The 18,755-nt window shown below is 55.1% G+C and overlaps 1 protein-coding gene across 1 annotated transcript in view; it reads left to right on the top strand.

Annotated features, from left to right (window-relative positions):
* Positions 1-478: 478 nt before the first annotated feature.
* SLC6A20 (solute carrier family 6 member 20) overlaps positions 479-18,755 on the top strand; it is a 39,432-nt gene continuing 21,155 nt past the window's right edge. Inside the window, exons 1-3 of the mRNA XM_019416543.2 lie at positions 479-702; positions 16,009-16,149; positions 17,603-17,694. Of these exons, the coding sequence (XP_019272088.2) occupies positions 582-702; positions 16,009-16,149; positions 17,603-17,694 (354 nt within the window). The 5' untranslated portion in view covers positions 479-581. The remainder of the gene's footprint in view (positions 703-16,008; positions 16,150-17,602; positions 17,695-18,755) is intronic.

Genomic DNA, 18,755 nt, shown 5'->3' with positions numbered 1-18,755 from the left:
AGCCTATACCCCAGTACTGCTCACCCTTTTTCTTTGCCTTAGTTGTCTTCTTCGTGCCTCAGGCTTTTATATGGACTAAAATGAACCATATGAAATTGTCCTTTCAATTTCAACGGTAGTTGAAAATGGGACATTTTATCCTGTCCAATGAATGTAAGCCTTACCCTGCGGGGAATGCCCCAACGCCGGGTCCCGGAGGGAGGGTCGGGGATGTTTGTTGTTCACAGCCTCATCCGCAGCCCAAGCCCAGCAGGCACCCAGGAAACGACGGGTAGGTGGGCTGGGAGAACCCGACGGCTCCCAAGAGCCGCCGCGCAGCAACACACCCCGGGCGCCGCCCCCGTGCCGCGCAATCCCGGGCACCTTCCCGGCCGCGGCGGCCCCGGGCGGGGTGGGGCCCGCCGTCATCCATTTACCAGCCTCGCCCCTCGGCGGGCGCGCGTTAATGAGATTAGCAATTAAAAAGCGAGCGAGCCTGTGGCGGCGGCGGCGGCGGCGGCGGCGGGGCCACCACAGGGCCGAGCGGGCGGGACGCGCACGGCAGCAGCGCTCCGAAGCAGCCCCGCGCCGAGCCCGCGGCCATGGAGAAGGCGCGGCCGCTGTGGGCCAACCCGCTGCAGTTCGTCTTCGCCTGCATCTCGTACGCCGTGGGCCTGGGCAACGTGTGGCGCTTCCCCTACCTGTGCCAGATGTACGGCGGAGGTGAGTGCGCCGGAGGGGGTGCGCGCCAGCCGGCGCTGGGCCCGTGCTCCCGGCCGGTAAACTGAGGCGCGCCGCTACCCAGCTCTTCCCCCAGAGCCGCCCTCGTGGCGGGGGGGATGCTCTCTGCAAGCCCCCAATCCCATCCCAGGGGCGGCCCAGCGCCTCACACCCTTGCTGAGAGCCCTAGGAGGGTCGGGAGAGTTTTCTCCCTGGGGCAGTAGTCTGAGCAAGCCTTCGCTTTACCTGGGAACAGTGAGCAGGAAATTGGCTTGCTCGACAGAAACTCCTGACACCAGTTTTCAAGTCAGAAGCATATTCCCAGCAGCGCGATTTGAAACTCCGGGTCAAAGGGTCTTGAGCCAGCTGTTTAAATCTTTTTGTTAAAGCATTGGTTTGGGTTTGGAACCGCAGGTGACAGGACAGGCCAAGTCATTGCAATTCTGTTGTTTCGGGTTTGGTTTGATTTTACAAGTGCTTCCTCTGACGCATCATGCACACTCACCAGCTAGACCAACACACGCACCTCATTTTCCCTTAACGTTACAGAGAGCCGGGGACACCTTCGTGACATGCCACAGAGCCTCTGTGCGTGCGGTTGTCGCTTTGGAAGGCAGTGTGGCAAGAGGGGTTCAAGCCTCAGCATTGAACAGTTTTTCCTCCTCAGTTCCATTCCTAGAATTCTACCTGAAGGAAATGATCAGAGTTCTGACTGAGGGTGGAAGGATCGTCTCGATCTTTTTTTTTTTTTTTTTTACATTTTATTTATTTTTGAGAGAGAGACAGAGACGGAGACAGAGCACAAGTGGGGGAGGGGCAGAGAGAGAGGAAGACACAGAATCCGAAGCAGGCTCCAGGCTCCGAGCTGTCAGCACAGAGCCCGATGCTGGGCCGGAACCCATGAATCGCAAGGTCGTGACCTGAGCCGAGGTCAGTTGCTTAACCGACTGAGCCACCCACGTGCCCCTGGTCTCCATCTTTTAATAAGAGTAAAATGTTGGAAACTTCCTAAGCCCTTGGGGCACCTGGGTGGCTCAGTCGGTTAAGCGGCCGACTTCAGCTCAGGTCAGGATCTCACAGTTTGTGGGTTTGAGCCCCGCATCGGGCTCTGTGCTGACAGCTCAGAGCCTGCTTGGGATTCTCTCTTTCTCTCTCTCACTCAAAAATAAATAAACTTAAAAAAAGAAGAAGAAGAAGAAAAAAAGAAACTTCCTGAGCTGTCAACTAAAGGGGTTGGTTCAGTAAATTATGGAACATCCATGTAATGGTGTTCTTTGCAGCCACTAAGAAGGAGTTTTCAGAACTTTCGTGTAAGTTTTCTCCTGTCATATTCAGTGGAAGGAGAGGAAGTCAGAATCAATATTGTGTAAAAGGGATGATCTCAATTATGTTTAAAAATATGCCAAGAAAAGAGACGAGGAAAAAAACACTCCAAAATATTAATAATAGTTATCTCAGAGTGATTTTTCTCTGCTTTGTACTGTGTGTGTGCATGTGAGTGTGTGTGTGTGTGTGTGTGCGTGTGTGTGATGCCTTCTATAATCAGAAATGTTTTTCACCATGAAGGACAATAAGAGATGTTAGACCAAAGGATTCACAAAACGTAACCCATGTAAGAAGGACCAAGACGTAAAACACTGCTCCCCCTCCCCTTTCCCCACCAGTTCAAAAACAAAACAAAAACAAAAACCCAAAACTTGACAAAAGTCAATCCATGGAGTTGTTGTTTTGTTTTTTTTTTTTTACATAGCGAATCTTAACTCTCTGATTCCTTTTTAAAAATTTTTTAATGTTTACTTATTTATTTATTTTTAATTAAAACAATTTTTAAAACATTTTTAACGTTTACTTTTTATTTTTGAGAGAGAGAGGGAGACAGAGTGTGAACAGGGGAGGGTCAGAGAGAGAGGGAGACACAGAATCCGAAGCAGGCTCCAGGCTCTGAGCCGTCAGCACAGAGCCCGACGCGGGGGCTCGAACTCACAGACCGCGAGATCGTGACCTGAGCCGAAGTCGGGCCGCTCAAATGACTGAGCCACCCAGGTGCCCTTCTCTGATTCCTTTATTCATTTGAAGGCCATAAATACATTAAAATTTTTCGAAGGGCCTGTGTTGCCATATGTTGGAACAGCCTCATAACTAACTTTTCAAAGAATTGTCAGCATGAGGTTTCCTCGTCCTGCTATGCTCGGCACACCCAGCCATGATACCTCTTTCCTGGCTGCGTGTTTTCCAGCCATCGGCCCAGGTGAGCCTTGCTGTCACATGACTGTTTAATTCCTTGTTAATAACAACACCGTCCCCTGAATCGTCTGCAGGTGACACAGGTAGGCTGGAGTCGTTCTGGAACAGAATATATGGAGGGAGTTGCTGGGGACACCTCAAGCCCTCCGGGACCCAGAAAAGGAAAGAAGAAGAAACCCTGGGGGCGCCTGGGTGGCCCAGTCGGTTGAGCCTCTGACTCTTGATTTCGGCTCAGGTCATGATCTCACGGTTCATGGGTTCGAGCCCCGTGTCGGGCTCTGTGCTAACAGTGCAGAGCAGAGCCTACTTGGGATTCTCTGCGTGTCCCTCTCCCTCTCTGCCCCTCTCTCGCTCGCTCTCTCTTTCTTTCAAAATAAATGAATAAATTAAAAACAAAAAAAAAGGGAAGAAGAAATCCTGGGTCTGGTACATAGTGTACTTGGGCTGGATGGGTGGACGGATAAATGCCGGCTGATGGATGGGCGGGCACGGAGGAGAGGACGGGTGGGTGGCCGGCTGGAGGCGTCCGAGGTGGGCAGGTACAGGCTGGGCCGGTGGCACCCCCTTAAGCATAAGTGTCTACAGAATAAAAGATGAAACAGCTTATCCAGGCGCAGTAAGGACTTCGTCACCCGACACCGGCCCCTATTTCCACCCCATCGTCTGCCATCCATTCATTTTCTACTCCCGCCAACTATTCTGGACCACTTCTCTGTCCAGAGAATGGGTATTCCCTGCCTCTACACTTTGCACGAGGTTATTTCCCCCCCCCCCCCCCGGGAAGCCGCCGTTAGCCTGGAGCCCCCTTTCCCGGTCTCCCCCCAGCCCCACGCTGTGAAGCAGCCGGGTCAGAAGAGGCGCCGGTGAGTATTTGTTGGACAGATGAGCAAGCTCTGTTGGGAAAAGCACAGGAGACGCGAGGTGGGGTTGCCGGTGGTTTTCCCCAAGCCTTGCCCTGCCCAGCAGTGTCACCTGCTGATAGGTGATATATGTGGCCCCAAATCCAGGCCGTTTGCAGACCCACTGTCTTCCCTAAAGCTAAAAGGGAAGCCGAGCACCTCATGAGAGGCTCCAGAGGAGCGTTTAACCTCCTTCTAAATGACCCACCGCCTCCCGCCAACAAAGAGCTTGTTTATGAACTACAGAGCCAGGCTGTGCCGAAATACTTCGCAGAATAAAACGGATTAGGGGTCCGTGCGCCCTTCCACGGGGCTGTGCCTGTGACCCGGAGGCTTGTTCCCGTCCTGCCCTTCCGAGCCAGGCCCAGCACGAGGAATGTTAATTCAGAAGATTACATTCCGGGTACCAACCCCCGCCGTTCAGCGCGCCGGCGCTTGGCAGACGTAAAAGCACAAAACCCCACCTCGAGCGAGTCCCCTGGTCTCGGCGACCGTGTCAGGGTGGGAGACCGCGTGGTTCCAGAACGGAGCCGGGACACGAACGCGCTGCGCACACCCGTGGGGAAACTAGATACCCCGGCGCCTGATTTGTACGTAAAGGCGCTCGAGTCGCGGAAGAAACGGGGATGCCTGAGAACAGTGGTGTGGCTGGTGGCAACGTGGACGTTTTTCCCCTAAGTCTTCTCCCTATTATATTTGAACCGTGAAGAGGAAGAAATCGGAGGACACCTGCCTGTGTTGTGGTTGGATGACACCCAGACTGGATGTCCCACGTCCCCCCGATGCCCCCCCTGCGCCTCCCTTCCCTCCTCTCTGGTCCTTAGAGCTGTGCGTCTCCAACTGTAGCCTCCCTGGGGAGCCCCATAAACTGCAGGTCTGTGGCCCCTGCCCCCTGAGACCCTGACTCAGACCTGCGGTGACGCAGGGACGGGATCTGCCTTTCTACCCAGCGCCTAAGGGGTACGGATGCTGTGGGCCACGGAGCACAACTTGGACGAAGGTCAGGGTTGCTCCTGTGCCCCCCAGGGCCACCAGCGGCTGGGAGCCAGGTAGTGGGGTGCTGGGAAATGTTGATCAGCTGCCGGGGACGGGGTGGGGAGGGGAGGGGAGGGGAGGAAGTAAGACCTCAAGTGTAGCATTTGATGATAATCGCAGTGCAAACGCTCCCTCCAGGGCCGATTTCACACTGTGATGTCCCCACGTAAGGTCCCAGCAGGTGGCGGTGGCAGAGATGTGGGCAGCTGGCTCTCGTGAGTGAGCTGGCCCCAGCGGCCCCGCGTGCCCCTGCAGCCGCAGCCCTCCAGGCCACACCCGGCCTGGGACCGAGCCACACGTATGTGCGTGCATGTGGGTGCCCGCGTGGGGCGGGAAGCTGAGTTTCAGGGCTTTGTCGTCTGTCGAACACATGAAGGTTCCAAGGTCGGCTCCCGAGGCTGGGTTCCGGCAGTGAGGCAGTGTGGTCCGCGAGTCCCCTGAGGAGCCACGTCTGGTGCCCGGGCTGGGGTTTCGGGACTCGGTGCCCCGGGAGACAGCAGCGTGCAAAGCGTTTCCGGCGGTCGGTGCTGTCACCCCCACTTAGAGGTGGGGGACAAGTCCAGAGAAGAAAAGGGGGCTCCTGGAGGTGTAGCTGGGGCTCAGGCCACTCCTGCGTCCGAGCCAGGGCTCTCTCTAGGCCCCCCACGTCGGGGTCTCATCTTCTGATCCGAGCAGGCCAGGAGTGACGGCGGTAGATGGGAGTCCCAGGCCCGGACTCGCCGTGACTCAGGGCACTTTACTTTCCTGCACGGTCTGCTGTGACGCTCAGCCACGGAGGGGGCCTGGCCCAGCACCTGCTGTCTGCAGTGTCCCCAGGGGAAGCCCTCCTATGGCTGTCAGGCCAACCCCCTCTGCGCCTCTGCCCTCCCCCCAAATGTCTGGTGCCCTCCCTCTGCTGGGCCTACCCTGTACTCCTCATCCTGTCCAGGAGACCTCCTCCTCCCTCAGTTAAAAGGGACTCTAAAGCCATGTCTTACCGTGCACAGCACCGTGGGCTCAGACACGGCTCACCCCCGTCCCCCACGGTGGGGAGGAACAGCCAAGATACAGTGCCCACCTGCCCGTGGAGAAGCCTCAAGCCCGTCTACACGTTAGCATCACCCGGGAGCTGTGAAACACGCCGACGTCTGTCCCTCCCCAGAGCCTGATTGAGCCGGTCTCATGTGTGGCCTGAACATTAGTTTTAAAGCTCCCCAGGGGATCCTACTGTGCACGGGGATGAGAACCGCCATCGTCTATCCTGTTCCAAACAGGAAGGAGAATAGAGAAGTACGCGCTCAGCGATATAAACGTCCTAGGAATTAATTTCAGTCCTTCAACAAGTATTGGGTATCTGCTGCAAGCCAGGGACAAAGGTGGTCATCGCCCTTAAGGGGGCGGCACCCCCTTAATGGAAATGGCCCTTCCACACGGGGCGGGGGGGGGGCAGCAAGAGCTTCCGCAGACGGTTCTTTGGGAGGCTTCGCTGAAATAACTCAAGGAAGGACTCACTGCCCGAGAGAACTCAGGAAGTCTCCCGGCCGTGGTGGCATTTCATCTAGGCCTTGACAGAGGAGTCCGAAAGCATCAGGTAGCTTGAGGGACAAAAACCTTCCAGGCAGAAGAAACCCCCGTGTGCCAAAGACACAGAAGGGTATGCATCCGAGGGGAATGGCTGGAAACTCTACGTGGCCCGGACGTATGGGGTGGGCGCCGGGGCAAAGGCGGGAGGGGAGAGGAGGAAGGCGAGGAAGGTTCCAGCATGAACCCAAAACCAAAGAACCCTCAATAGCTTCGCTGGGAAGTTAGAACTTCCCTTGGGGAGCAGAACCAGGATCTCAGGTGGGGAGCGGTACCCTCAGAGCCATAGTTTACAGAGACGGGGCCAGGGGCCGGGGCCATGCTGGCACAGGGGGTGGGCAAGGAGGGGTGGGGGCAGACGAGCAAGTTTTAGACCAAGGCGTCAGGCAGGGTAAGGGCGGGGGAGGGGGGTGGGTACTTTTCATTTTTCTTACTTGTGTCTTCCTTCTCCGTTTCCCAAAAGTTGACTGGTGTCGACTCCAAATAACAAACTTTTGGGGGAAAGCCAAGATGGAAGGGGTCAATGAGGAGGAGGAGAAGGCCTTGGGGTGGAGGGGCGCAGAGGAGAGGACAGCGCTCCTCAAAGTGTGGTCCCCACGCCAGCAGCTTCAGCATCCCCTGGGGATGTGTGATCCGTGCCCCTTAAACTGAACACGTACACACCCCAAGAAGAAAAAAAAAAAATCAGGTTAAAAAGTCCTCGTGTGGTTTGGTAGAGACCAAGGTGTGTAAATAGGAAAAGAGCATGCGTCTGAGCAAACCTTCCCCTGAAAGTGGCTGCATCTGCTTGTTGGGGTCTTTGTTGGTCTCAAAGGCCAGAGCGAGAATCGCGGACATAAATGTCCTACAGAGAGAGGATTTTCTCTTGTCGTGAGCCTCTTGGGAGCAGCAAACAGATACAGCGCTGGCTGTGATAATTAGAAAAATAAGCAGCAACGTGTTCTAGAAGGACATACGCACGTGTGTGTGTGTGTTGGGGGAGGGGGGTCCCAAATGTGATACGTGTTCATGGTAGAACATTTGGAAAATTAGAGAAATATACAAAGAAAGAAAATACAAAACCATCCCCAATTCCAGTACCCAAAGGTCATGCTGTTACTTTGGTTTTTTTTTTCTTAAAAAAAATTAAGCGCATGTTTTGTATGTAATTTAGTGTCTTGCTATTTTTTTTTTAATTTTTTTTTAACGTTTATTTATTTTTGCGACAGAGACAGAGCATGAACGGGGGAGGGTCAGAGAGAGAGAGAGACACAGAATCTGAAACAGGCTCCAGGGTCTGAGCTGTCAGCACAGAGCCCGACGCAGGGCTCGAACTCACGGACCGTGAGATCGTGACCTGAGCCGAAGTCGGACGCTCAACCGACTGAGCCACCCAGGCACCCCTAGTGTCTTGCTATTTTTTACTTCACCTCTGACCATCATTTCCAAAACCGTTCGATACTCTTTGAAGCTATGAACTTAAAACGGCTCCGTGCGGGTCCGTGGACATACGGAGCAGCTTATGTACCCATTCTCCAGTGTGGAACTTCATCTTGCACAACTTGCAAGCCGTATGTCTAGGTGGGAAATACATTTGCATCAGTGGTGCCTCGGGACCGTATGGCTCCTAGCACGAAGGGGGAGAGGGCCAGCTAGAGACCCTCCTCCATGTCCTCTGCTGATTACAAATGTCTTGAGCCTGCTCTTGACCCCCCGGAGGGTGCACCAGAGGTCTTTCTGGGAAGTAAGTACTTTTTGTAGATATCAGCCAACTTGTCCTTGCGAATGGCCGCTGGGTCTGCCCGACGCGGTGAAACCCTCACCCCAGGGGGGTGGGCTTCCCTGGCGAGAGGGACAGGCGTCCACCCTGCTAGGAAGGGCTGCTCTGTCCCCCGGGGTGCCCTTCTCTTCTCAGGGTGCCTCTCTCCTCCCCCTGCCCGATTTTCCCTCGGATTCTGGGAGATGGGCATAAACTTCCCACAGTTGGCCACTCTGTCAAGTCTAACTTCTCAGCTGCAGGTGGGGCTGAACGACCGTCATGTTCCGTGGAGCAAATCTTCCAGGCTGGAACACTCAGACCTGTGTCTCCGGACCTCCAGACAGCCCACCGTTTTTGCCCCCTGGTGCATAAGACACGAGAGCTCACAAAACTTAATTTTTTTTTTTTTTTTTAACCTGGGACTAGTGGGGCCTTTCAGGAACGCAGCCAGAGAAGCGTCTGGTAGAATTTGTTACTGTTCCGGATGCTGTCTTGGCAGCCTTCTGTCCTGCTTGGTTCTCCCTAGAGACACAGGAAGTGCTTGGGCTTGCGGTCCGTGCCTCATTGCCTGTCCTTTCCACTTTCTCCTTTCTCCTTGAGCTGCAGGGTAATTTCTAAAGGTTGTGGGGTTTTTTGTTGTTGTTGTTTGTTGGGGTTTTTTGTTTTGTTTTTGCTTGTTTTTTGTTTGTTTCTGCTTATTGCCTCCATTGGCTTTGAATTCACCTGCCGTATGTTTTTCGTCTTCAGACGTTTCTTCTTCTTCTTAGATTATCCTTCATCATCGTCCAATGCTGTTCCATAAACACGGGGTCCTCTTGGCTCTCCTAAGAGAAGGTACTAGAAATTTGCTAACACATTTCTTCTGTTTCTCATGGCAAATCAATTTCAGAGGAAGACAATTGCTCTGATGCCTTAGAGTGGCCCTTTTTTTTTGATCTACGGTGTATTATCGTAGGTGCAAAGGCTTCCTTCTGAGGGCTCAGCCTTTTCTGAGGGAGGTGCAGGCCAATATAGACTTGCCCAAGGTCTATATTAACACAGCCACAAAATAAAGCGAGAGTTCAGAGGAATCTTGGATGAAATTTTAGCAACATGATGAACTGTACCAGGCCTGTCAACTCTCTCTGGTAATAGCTTCCCATATTGCCCACCCAAGTAGAACCACCATCAGAGAGCCACTTACCATCGAGCAGTCACTCAGCAAACACTTACTGACCCCCCTACTCCATATCCGGCCCTGTTAGGGGCTGGAGATTCAACTGTGAGCCAGGCAGACCCCGTCTCTGTACTTGGAAGCTGTTTAAGGAAGTAGGGGTGGAGAGAGCAGTAGACAGTGAGCAGGGACTGTGAGGGGGGCACCCCACTTACCTTTGGGTGACCTGCAAAGGTTTCTGGAGAAAGTGATGTGCGTGGAAGGTCTGGTGAGGCCTGAAGGATTCTGTCCTGCCTCCAACAAATATTCCCGGTGCTCTGCTCTCTGCCCAGCGCCACTCTGTTCTGCACAGACCAGGGAGCAAGAACATCCGTGCTAAGGGGAGACAGACACCAAGTAGTCAAAGTCACAGCAGAATTTCACGTGGGTAACTGCTCAGAAGGAAGGTCCAGCGGGGTGAGGGGTTGAAGGCTCACTGTGGCGTGGGGACTGTTGTCACTGAGGCAGACCGGGAAGGCCCCTCTGAGGAAGGCAGGTTCGGCAGAGAAATGAGAGAAGGGAGAGAGCGGTCCAGGCTGAGGGAACAGCCAGGGCGAGCGTGCAGAGGCCGGCCCCACAGGAAGGGCCCCGTGGCTGCAGCGGCGTGAGGGAGGCCACCAGCCCTGTGCCGCAGAGGCCGGGGGCGGGAGTGCGGGTGTTATTCTAGGTGTGAGGAGAAGCCAAAGACGGTTTGCCCAAGTGGGAGGGCAGGGGCTCATCTGACAAAGCTGTCGCGGGCAGCTGTAGAGCGGACGCGAGAAAACCACCAAGAGGACTGCGGCTGAGACATCGTGGTGGGTGCTGGGGAGTTGGCCGTGAGCAAGAGTTCTCCAGGCTCAGAACTGTCTTTATATCCTCGGAATATGTGTCCTCAGTGACTGTAAACATCCACCTCACCCAGAGTAATGCAGACGCACACGGGGCCGGGCCACCCGCTTGTCGTGACCCATCTCGGCTCAACAGGCCACCCTAGAACTTAAGGACTTAGAAGGAAGGGTGGAATTAGAAAGTCACCGAGCGGCAACCAACAACGTGGGACTGTTGTTCCCGGCAAGATTCCAGCGAAATCTAGAGGGCACAGGTCTGGTGGGCAATGGGATGGCTACCTCATCTCAGAATATCTCCCGGCAAGACACGGAATCGTTTCTAAGGGGCACACAGGAACTTTCCCCAGAGATACCTGGCAGGCCCCACCTTGGCCAAGTGAGCAAAGTTAACCTGGCCGGGAATGGGGCGAAGCAGCATCACGTGCCTCTGGACAAAGACCCAGATCGCTTCAGGGTTCCTGCCAAAACCCAAAGCGAGGGAACGTTCCACAAAAATAACTGGCTAGTACCGTCCAACGGGTCAAGGTCATGAGAGACAAAGAGAGCCTGGGAGGCCGTCCCGTCGAAGCTGACAGACGAGATGTGACCTTAGGTGCCATGCGTGATGGTGAGACCGGAGGGAGGGCAGGGGTGGGGTCGTTGGTCAAATTCCAATAAAGTCTGTAGATTAAATTAATCGTGTTGCTTCCACGTTGCCCTCCTTGTTCTGTTCCTTGCCCTGGGATCACGCAAGAGAATGTCCTTGTTTTTAGGAGCTTCGCGATGAAGTATGGAGAGGTTAAAAAGGGGGGGGGGGGGGTGCCTGGGAAGTTCTCTGCCGGCTTCATCAGGCCTGGCTCTCATGGTGGCATCCACTGGCAGCTGGAAAGCCCTCACACGTGCACGCTTGGTGCTGAGTTGGATGGGCCCTCGGTTCTCCTCCAGTGGGGCTTTTCATCCCCAGGTCCCCTGGACCGGCTTCCAAACGTGTCAGCCTCAGGGCACGCACTCCAAGAGGTGGTGGTGAGGCTGTAAGGCGTCCTGAGGCCCAGGCTCTGGAACCATCATGGCGTCCTTTCCCCCACCTCCTGTTGGACAGAGCTGGTCCCAAGAGCAGCCCAGATTCACGGGCGGGGGAGACAGGAATCCGTTCACAGGAGCAGCTTCAGGGAATGTGTGCGGCCATATTGAATCTCTCACAACTTGCCCCCCATCCAGACACACGGGAGTGAAGGCCTTTGCCTCTCCCTGATGATAGGGTCTCCTCATGCTAAGGCAGTGTCAGAGGTTTTATTTTATAATTTAATTTAATTTAATTTAATTTAATCTAATCTAATTTAATTTAGTAAGCTTCACACCCAGTGCAGAGCCCAACACAGGGCTTGAACTCACAACCCTGAGATCAAGAGTCGGACGCTTAACCGACTGAGCCACCCAGGTGCCCCTCAGAGGTTTTACATCAAAGGAGCATGGGGAGCACTCCAGTGGGAAGAGGGTTGGTTAGTGGGCTCGTTTTCAAACTGATCACAAAACTGATTTTTCTCTTAGCGAGATATATTTACGTGCGGAAAAATACGCTTTTGTTGGTGTAGTTTTATGAATTTTGGTGAATGTATGGTTGTATTCCCACCACCAAGTAACACCCCTTACTGTCAGCCCTCCCATTCCCAACGGCCCGCGGCCACAGGTCTGTTTTCTGTCCCCACAGGCTTGCCTTTTCCAGAATGTCACATAAATGGAGTCGTACAGTCTGTAGCCTTTTTTTTTCTTTTTTTAACATTTATTTATTTTTGAGACAGAGACAGAGCATGAACGGGGGAGGGTCAGAGAGAGAGGGAGACACAGAATCCGAAACAGGCTCCAGGCTCTGAGCCATCAGCACAGAGCCCAACACGGGGCTCGAACTCACGGACCGTGAGATCGTGACCTGAGCTGAAGTCGGCCGCTTAACCCAGGCGCCCCAGTCTGTAGCCTGTTGAATCTGACGTCTTTAACTTGGCATAATGCTTCTCCGAGTCTCCGATGTTGTTGCGGGAATTAGTAGTCTGTTCCTTCGTACTGGCTGAGTAGTATTTCATCGTGTGGATGTCCCAGAATTTACTTACCCACTGGCCCACTGGATGCCAATTAAGTTGTTTCCGGTTTCCGACAACTCTGAAGGGAGCTGCTGTAAACGCTCACATACAGGTTTTTGTGTGAGCATACGTTGTCATTTTTCTAGAGTAAACACGCTGGAGTCAACTTGCTGAGCTGTACGGCCGGTGAGTGAGTGCTTAGCTTTCCAAGAAACTGCCAAACCGCTTCCCAGTGTCTACACCATTTTGCATTCCACTAGCGATGCGCGGGTGTGTTCCCCCCCGGGGCCTCGCCAGCACTGTGTGCTTTCAGCCTTTCTTACTGTAGCCATTTCATCCCAAGAGGTATGTGGTGGCGTCTCATTTGGTTGACATTTGCTCGTTTTCAGAATAAAAGCTGGTGTTGAGCATCTTTTCGTGGGCTAATTTGCCATGCGTGTATTTTTTTTTGTACCTTTTTTGAACGGGTTTCTTCTTTTCTTTTTCATCACTGTTGAGTTTTGAGAGTCCTTTATAAATTCTAGACACCAAGTCTTTTCCAGACACGTGTTTTGCAGAAGTCCCTCCCAGCCTTTTAGCTTGCCTTTTTCACTTTCTTAACCGTGCCTTTCACGGAACACAGTTTTAAAATGAGATCTAACTCATCAATACTTTGCTTTCATAGACGGTGCTTTCGACGTGGTATCCGAGAGATCTTTGCCTCACCTTACGGTCACAGGGATGTTCTCCTGGGCTATCTTCGAGAAGCTTTATAGTTTTGAGCTGTGCACATAGGTCTGTGATCCATTTTGAGATTTGGGGGAGGAGGTATAAAATGGGAGATGGGGGTGGAGATCTGTTTTTTTCTGCGTGTGGATGTTCAGTTGTTCTGACATCACTCGTTAAGAAAATAGTGGCTGAGCAAATTCGCTGGCTACTGTGTTTGGCTACTCAGAGGATGGATAATGGAAATGACCGATGGGCAGGCCTCAAGAGCCCCCATGCTACCACCTGGGCACGGGCCTTGGATTTCCAGCTTCCCGTGGGCACTGGGCCATCAGCCCGGCCCTGTCAAAGACCTTGCCAGGCCTCCTGTGGTTACTGTTTAATGCCTTGGGGGAAAATGAGCTTTTTCTTAGAACCACTGAGGGTTTGAATGTTGCTGGGTTTGTAGGTGGCAGCCCCCTTCCAGTCCAAGAGCAGCCGGCCTCTTGGACTCTCTGCTGCTGAGAGGCACCTGGTAAGACGTCCAAACACGTTTCCCTGGGGCAGGAAGGGGGCGGGGCCTGGCAGAGTCATCAGAGCAGAGTCCAGAAGTGAGAGGGTAGCGCTTGTCGTAGGCCCCCGTGGGAGCAGGGAGGACAAGGCCCGGTGGTCCCACGCGCACGGCCGTGGCTTTCTCTCCACGGTGGGAGCTGACTCTGCCTGATCTCTGCGTGGCCCTGGTGCCAGCCACTCTCCTTCTGGGATCTCTATCCCGAGGAGAGAACCGAACACGTGAACCAAGCTCGGTCCCACTGCTCTGTTGAGGATGGCAGGGACCCGGGGCACCTGGGTGGCTCAGTCGGTTAAGCGACCGATTTCAGCTCAGGTCATGATCTCACGGTTCATGAGTTCAAGCCCCTCCGTCGGGCTCCGTGCCGACAGCTCGGAGCCTGGAACCTGCTTCGGATTCTGTGTCTCCCTCTCTCTCTGGTCTTTCCCCGCTTGTGCTCTGTCTCTCTCTCCTTCAAAAATAAATAAAAACATTTAAAACAATTTTTTTTTTACATGATAGCAGGGACCTAGCTACAGCCCAGTGTCCGAGGACCAATGAAATGAATCTGGGTGTGTTTTCCAAGTGGGATGACGTACAGCTACACGAGGGTGACACAAATGGTCGTGTTGTGGTCGGGGGAGGAAAGCAGGCCCCGGGGCAGCACGTAAGCGCGACGGAGGCATTTTCGTAAATATTCGATGTTCACGGAAGCATACGTATTTCATTCTTTACCTATACACTTTTGGAACCAGTTCCTTCTGTAACCTGCCCTTAATCCCTGCAGCTGTAATGTCAGGGTTTTATTTTAATCAGGAGTCCTGCCCTCTTCTCCTCTGGGACCTTTTCCCGGGTTCTCTGCCAAGTTGCTGGGAGCAGGGGGGAGGGATGAGCAGGACTTCAGGGAAGGAGGGGCGGGGCTCACAGGAGAAGCTTTGGGCAGGGCTGTGCAGGGCAGGGGTGTGGGGAGCCCCCAGCAGGCTGCCCGCCTCTGTCCAGGTGCCAGCAGTGGGGAGGGCTTCCATAGTCCATCCACACCCCCTGGCTCCGTACTATCACCACAGGCTCTTATCTGCAGACGGCCCCGAGGAACAGGTGGGTTTTAAATTTGCGTTAGCCATAGTACTCTTTATTAAAACAAAATGTTAAGCTGAGGGCCACTGTATAAAACAGACACACATACAATGGAGGTGCTCTGTAAAAGGAGATGGTGGCCTAGGCTCTGTCTGTTGAGGACCGCTTGTCTCCCCGTACATAGACACCAAGCCCCTGCCTCTGCCATTGGTTACTGCCACAGAAGATGGAATAGGGTTTCTGGCAGAGGGGCTGGGGCAGCTGAGGCATTGAGGGAGGCACTCAAGGGGCTTGGGACAATGGCAGTTTACCACCCAGGATGGAAGTATTTAAACTTTTTAACTGACAAGTCTGCATGTTATCACAGATAGATGGATGAACGGCTGGATGGAGAAAGAGAAAGATAGAAAGGATAGAAGGATGGATGGATGGGTGGATGGGTGGGTAGATGGATGGATGGATGGTTGGATGGTGAATGGATGGATGGATGGATGGTTGGATGGTGGGTGGATGGTTGAGTGGGCGGGTGGGTGGGTGGGTGGATGGATGGTTGGGTGGTGGATGGATGCTTGGATGGGTGGATGGATGGGTGGGTGGGTGGATGGGTGAATGGGTAGATAGATGGGGGGGTAAGTGGATGGGTGGATGGATACTTGGATAGCTGGATGGATGGTTGGATGGTGGGTGGGTGGTTGAGTGGGTGCATTGGTAGGTGGATAGATGGATGGGTGGGTGGGTGGGAGGATGGATGGATGGGTGGGTGGATGGATGGGTGAATGGGTGGATGCATGGGTGGGTGGGTGGGTAGATGGATGCTTGGATGGGTGGATGGGTGGATGGTTGGATGGGTGGGTGGGTGGATGGATGGATGGATGGATGGTTGGTTGGATGGATGGGTGGCTGGGTGGATGATGGATGGATGGATGGTGGGTGGGTGGTTGAATGGGTGGGTGGATGGATGGATGGTTGGTTGGATGGATGAGTGGCTGGGTGGATAGATGGATGGTTGGATGGTGGGTGGGTGGTTGAATGGGTTCGTGGGTGGGTGGATGGATGGATGGTTGGTTGGCTGGATAGATGGGTGGCTGGGTGGATGGATGGATGGATGGTTGGATGGTGGGTGGATGGGTGGGTGGATGGATGGATGCTTGGATGGGTGGCTGAATGGATGCTTGGATGGGTGGATGGATGAATAGAAGAAAATGGATACGTGACCTACGAGCGAGGGGAATGAAAGAACAGTGGGTTGTGGGAAAGGTGGGAGAGAGTGCAGGCAGAAGGATGGAGGATGAGTGGAGATGTGGGAGGATGGGTGGGTGGAAAGGTAGAAAGATGAATGGACAAGTGGAAAGCCGGAAGGGAGGGAGGGAGGGTGGATGTGCATGGAGGTCAGGTGGGCTCCGGAGTTAAACTCATCGGTGACAGCCTGGTGTTGGCTCTGGACACCCGCAGGTAGTTTCCTGGTGCCCTACATCATCATGCTTGTTGTAGAGGGCATGCCCCTCCTGTACCTGGAGCTGGCAGTGGGCCAGCGCATGCGGCAGGGCAGCATCGGTGCCTGGAGGACCATCAGCCCCTACCTTGGTGGTGTTGGTAAGTGGGCACTCTCCTGGATCCTGGACAGCAGGGGGTGTGGGTGGGAGCCCGTTGGCTGGCAGGGCAGGCAGAGCAAGGGGCGAGCGCAAGGCCCAAGAGAGAGCCCCGGAGGGGGTGCCGCGGGATGTCAGCCGAGGGGGGCTCGATCCCTTACCCGCAGGTCAGTGAAGAAGGGGGGGCGGCACACCCTCTGGGGGGCCGATACCACACTGCCTCTCTTCTGTGAGCCTCAGCTGGCTCTTCTGTAAAAGGAAATAGCTGCCCAGCCAAGGAGCTGCAACTCAGTCTCCCAGCAGCTACCGCTCTGGGAGCTCTAACTGCTCCTTGCTAATGATTAATAATGGCTCCTTCTCGTGAGCACCTACTACGTGCCGGGTGTCAGCCTGTATGATACATGCACACGAGCTCGTGTTATCTTTGTTGCACCACCGAGGGCCCGTTAATGTCTCCAGTGCGGGGAAGCAGAGGGGCACACGGGTGGCGCGCTGGGCGCGCTGTGCATCCCGTGTCCCCTGAGTTCCTCCGAGCTGGTGCGTCCCCGGCGCCTCTCGGCGATGGTTAGTTAACCCGCCCTGCACAACCCTCACGTTCCAGGGCTGCCTGTGGGCGGGAGGAACTTTGGCCAGCCCTTGGCCACGGTCTCTTCTGCTCAGCCCTCCCGCCTCCAGCCAGGTAGGCAGGGAAGCAGAGCGGTGTTTCAGGAGCAAGGAGGGTGTATGCTTGGCGTGGCATGTAGTCTCGGAGGCAGAAGAAGTGTGTCCGCGGCCTCAGGCATCATCTCTGAACCCGAACTGCCTCCTCATCGCGAAGGGCTGTTAATTTTTAACAAGGAGGTGTGTGGTTTTACGATCTGCCCGAGTAATCAATCACAGAGGGCTTCTCAGAGGTGGCATTTGCTGCCTAAATAGGAAAGATACCGGATGTGTGTGCCAAGCAGGGGCGCTGGTGAATGTTTAACGGCCAGCTCTCGGGGTGGGGGGGGAAGGGGAGGCCTGTTTTCGGCATTCCCTGATACCCGTGGTGTAAAGACTTCCGCCACGGCCGATTTCAGACGGCCAACGGGATGTCCCTGAGGGTGGGGGTGGGCGGAGATGCGCACGGTGGCTCTGGGTTGGCGGGGGGGGGGGGGGGGGGGGCCCGGTGTGGTCTCCGGGCCCCTCCACTCCAGACACCCCTCCACGTACCCCCGTCCCTGGCCACCGCGAGGCAGGGTTTGGCACAAGTGACTCGGCGTCAGGGAAGCCAAGGGGGGAGCACCTGTGACGTCTAGCATCAGGGTGGCACTTGTCAATGACAGCCTGCCTCTCATGCTAAGTTTGCTTTTTTAATGCTTTTTTATTATGTATTTTTGAGAGAGAGAGAGAGACAGAGACAGAGACAGAGGGCGAGGCGGGGAGGGAGAGAGAGGCGGACGCGGGAGTCCTCAGCGCGCGTCTGCCCCCCCCCCCAGGCCTCGCCAGCGTGGTGGTGTCTTTCTTCCTCTCCATGTACTACAATATCATCAACGCCTGGGCCTTCTGGTACCTCTTCCACTCCTTCCAGGTGAGCGAGCCCGTGCCAGAGCGGGCGCGGGGAGCGGGGCAGGGAGAGGAGAGCAAGGCCACACCCCGAGGCGGGGGTGGGGCGGGGTGGGGGGGGGACAGGGGTGAGGATGGGGGGGGGCGGCGGCCTCAGGGGCTGGGGGAGGCTGAGCAGCCCACGCGAGCGGAGGGCTCCCGAGCCAGGCATCCACGGGACCCTGCCATTGTGTGTGTGTGCGCGCGTGTGCGCGTGTGTGCGTTTCTGGGGAGCGGGTTTCTGGCTTACGTCACGTTCTGAAAGATGTGACCTCCCCCCCCCCCCAAAGTATGAAGCACCACCAGATGCTCCAGGGGAGAATGTGTGGATGGAGAGAGCCACCAACCCAGTAAGAGCAGGAGGACTTCCCCTGCCACGCCCCTCACCCCCACTCATGCCCCCTTCCCCTCCTCCTCCCCCTTCCGGCTCTGGTCGCTTGTCCTCCCAGCCTCCTGGCTCCAGGCAGAGCCCCCACATTTCCCTGCAGACCAAAGTTCTTCTAGAACGACCGTCGGCACCCCTGTAACACAGCAGGGGCTACTCCCAAAGATGAACACTTTAAACCTGTATTTCTGATTTATGGCCATAGCTGACGCTCGTGGCAGAAAATGGGAAGGGGCCGAACATCCTAGAGAAGCGAGAACCCTAACTCCTCACTGAGAGGTGCTCTTTGTATCCAAGCCGAGAGGAGTCTTCCCTTCTGCCGCCCGTGCTCACGGCTCTTCCTCGGCACCTGCCTTTCACTCTCGGGGACCCCCTCCCCGCTGCCCCCGGCTTGCCTTCCAGCAGCCTCCTCCGTCTGGGACAGAAGCTCCCCGGGCAGACGCCACGCCCTTTGCCACTGAACCCGGCCTTTGCAGGACAGACGCTGTCCCCAGGGTCCAAAAGCAAGGCGGGGCCGACCAGGGACTGTGGATTAACCCCAACTTGTGGGGCCACGCTCTGGAGCACTTGGGCACAGCCGTGAGCCTTTGGCGCCCCGAGGAATGCCCGGGTGAATGACTTCAGTAGTCAGAACGTGGCATCTACACTCGGAAGATGCTACA

Source organism: Panthera pardus, unplaced genomic scaffold (genome assembly GCF_024362965.1).
Source record: "Panthera pardus isolate Hobbes unplaced genomic scaffold, ASM2436296v1 HiC_scaffold_8, whole genome shotgun sequence".
NCBI classification, from domain to species: domain Eukaryota; kingdom Metazoa; phylum Chordata; class Mammalia; order Carnivora; family Felidae; genus Panthera; species Panthera pardus.
Note: the sequence above shows the minus strand (reverse complement) of the source record. Positions and strands in the feature narration are given on the sequence as shown.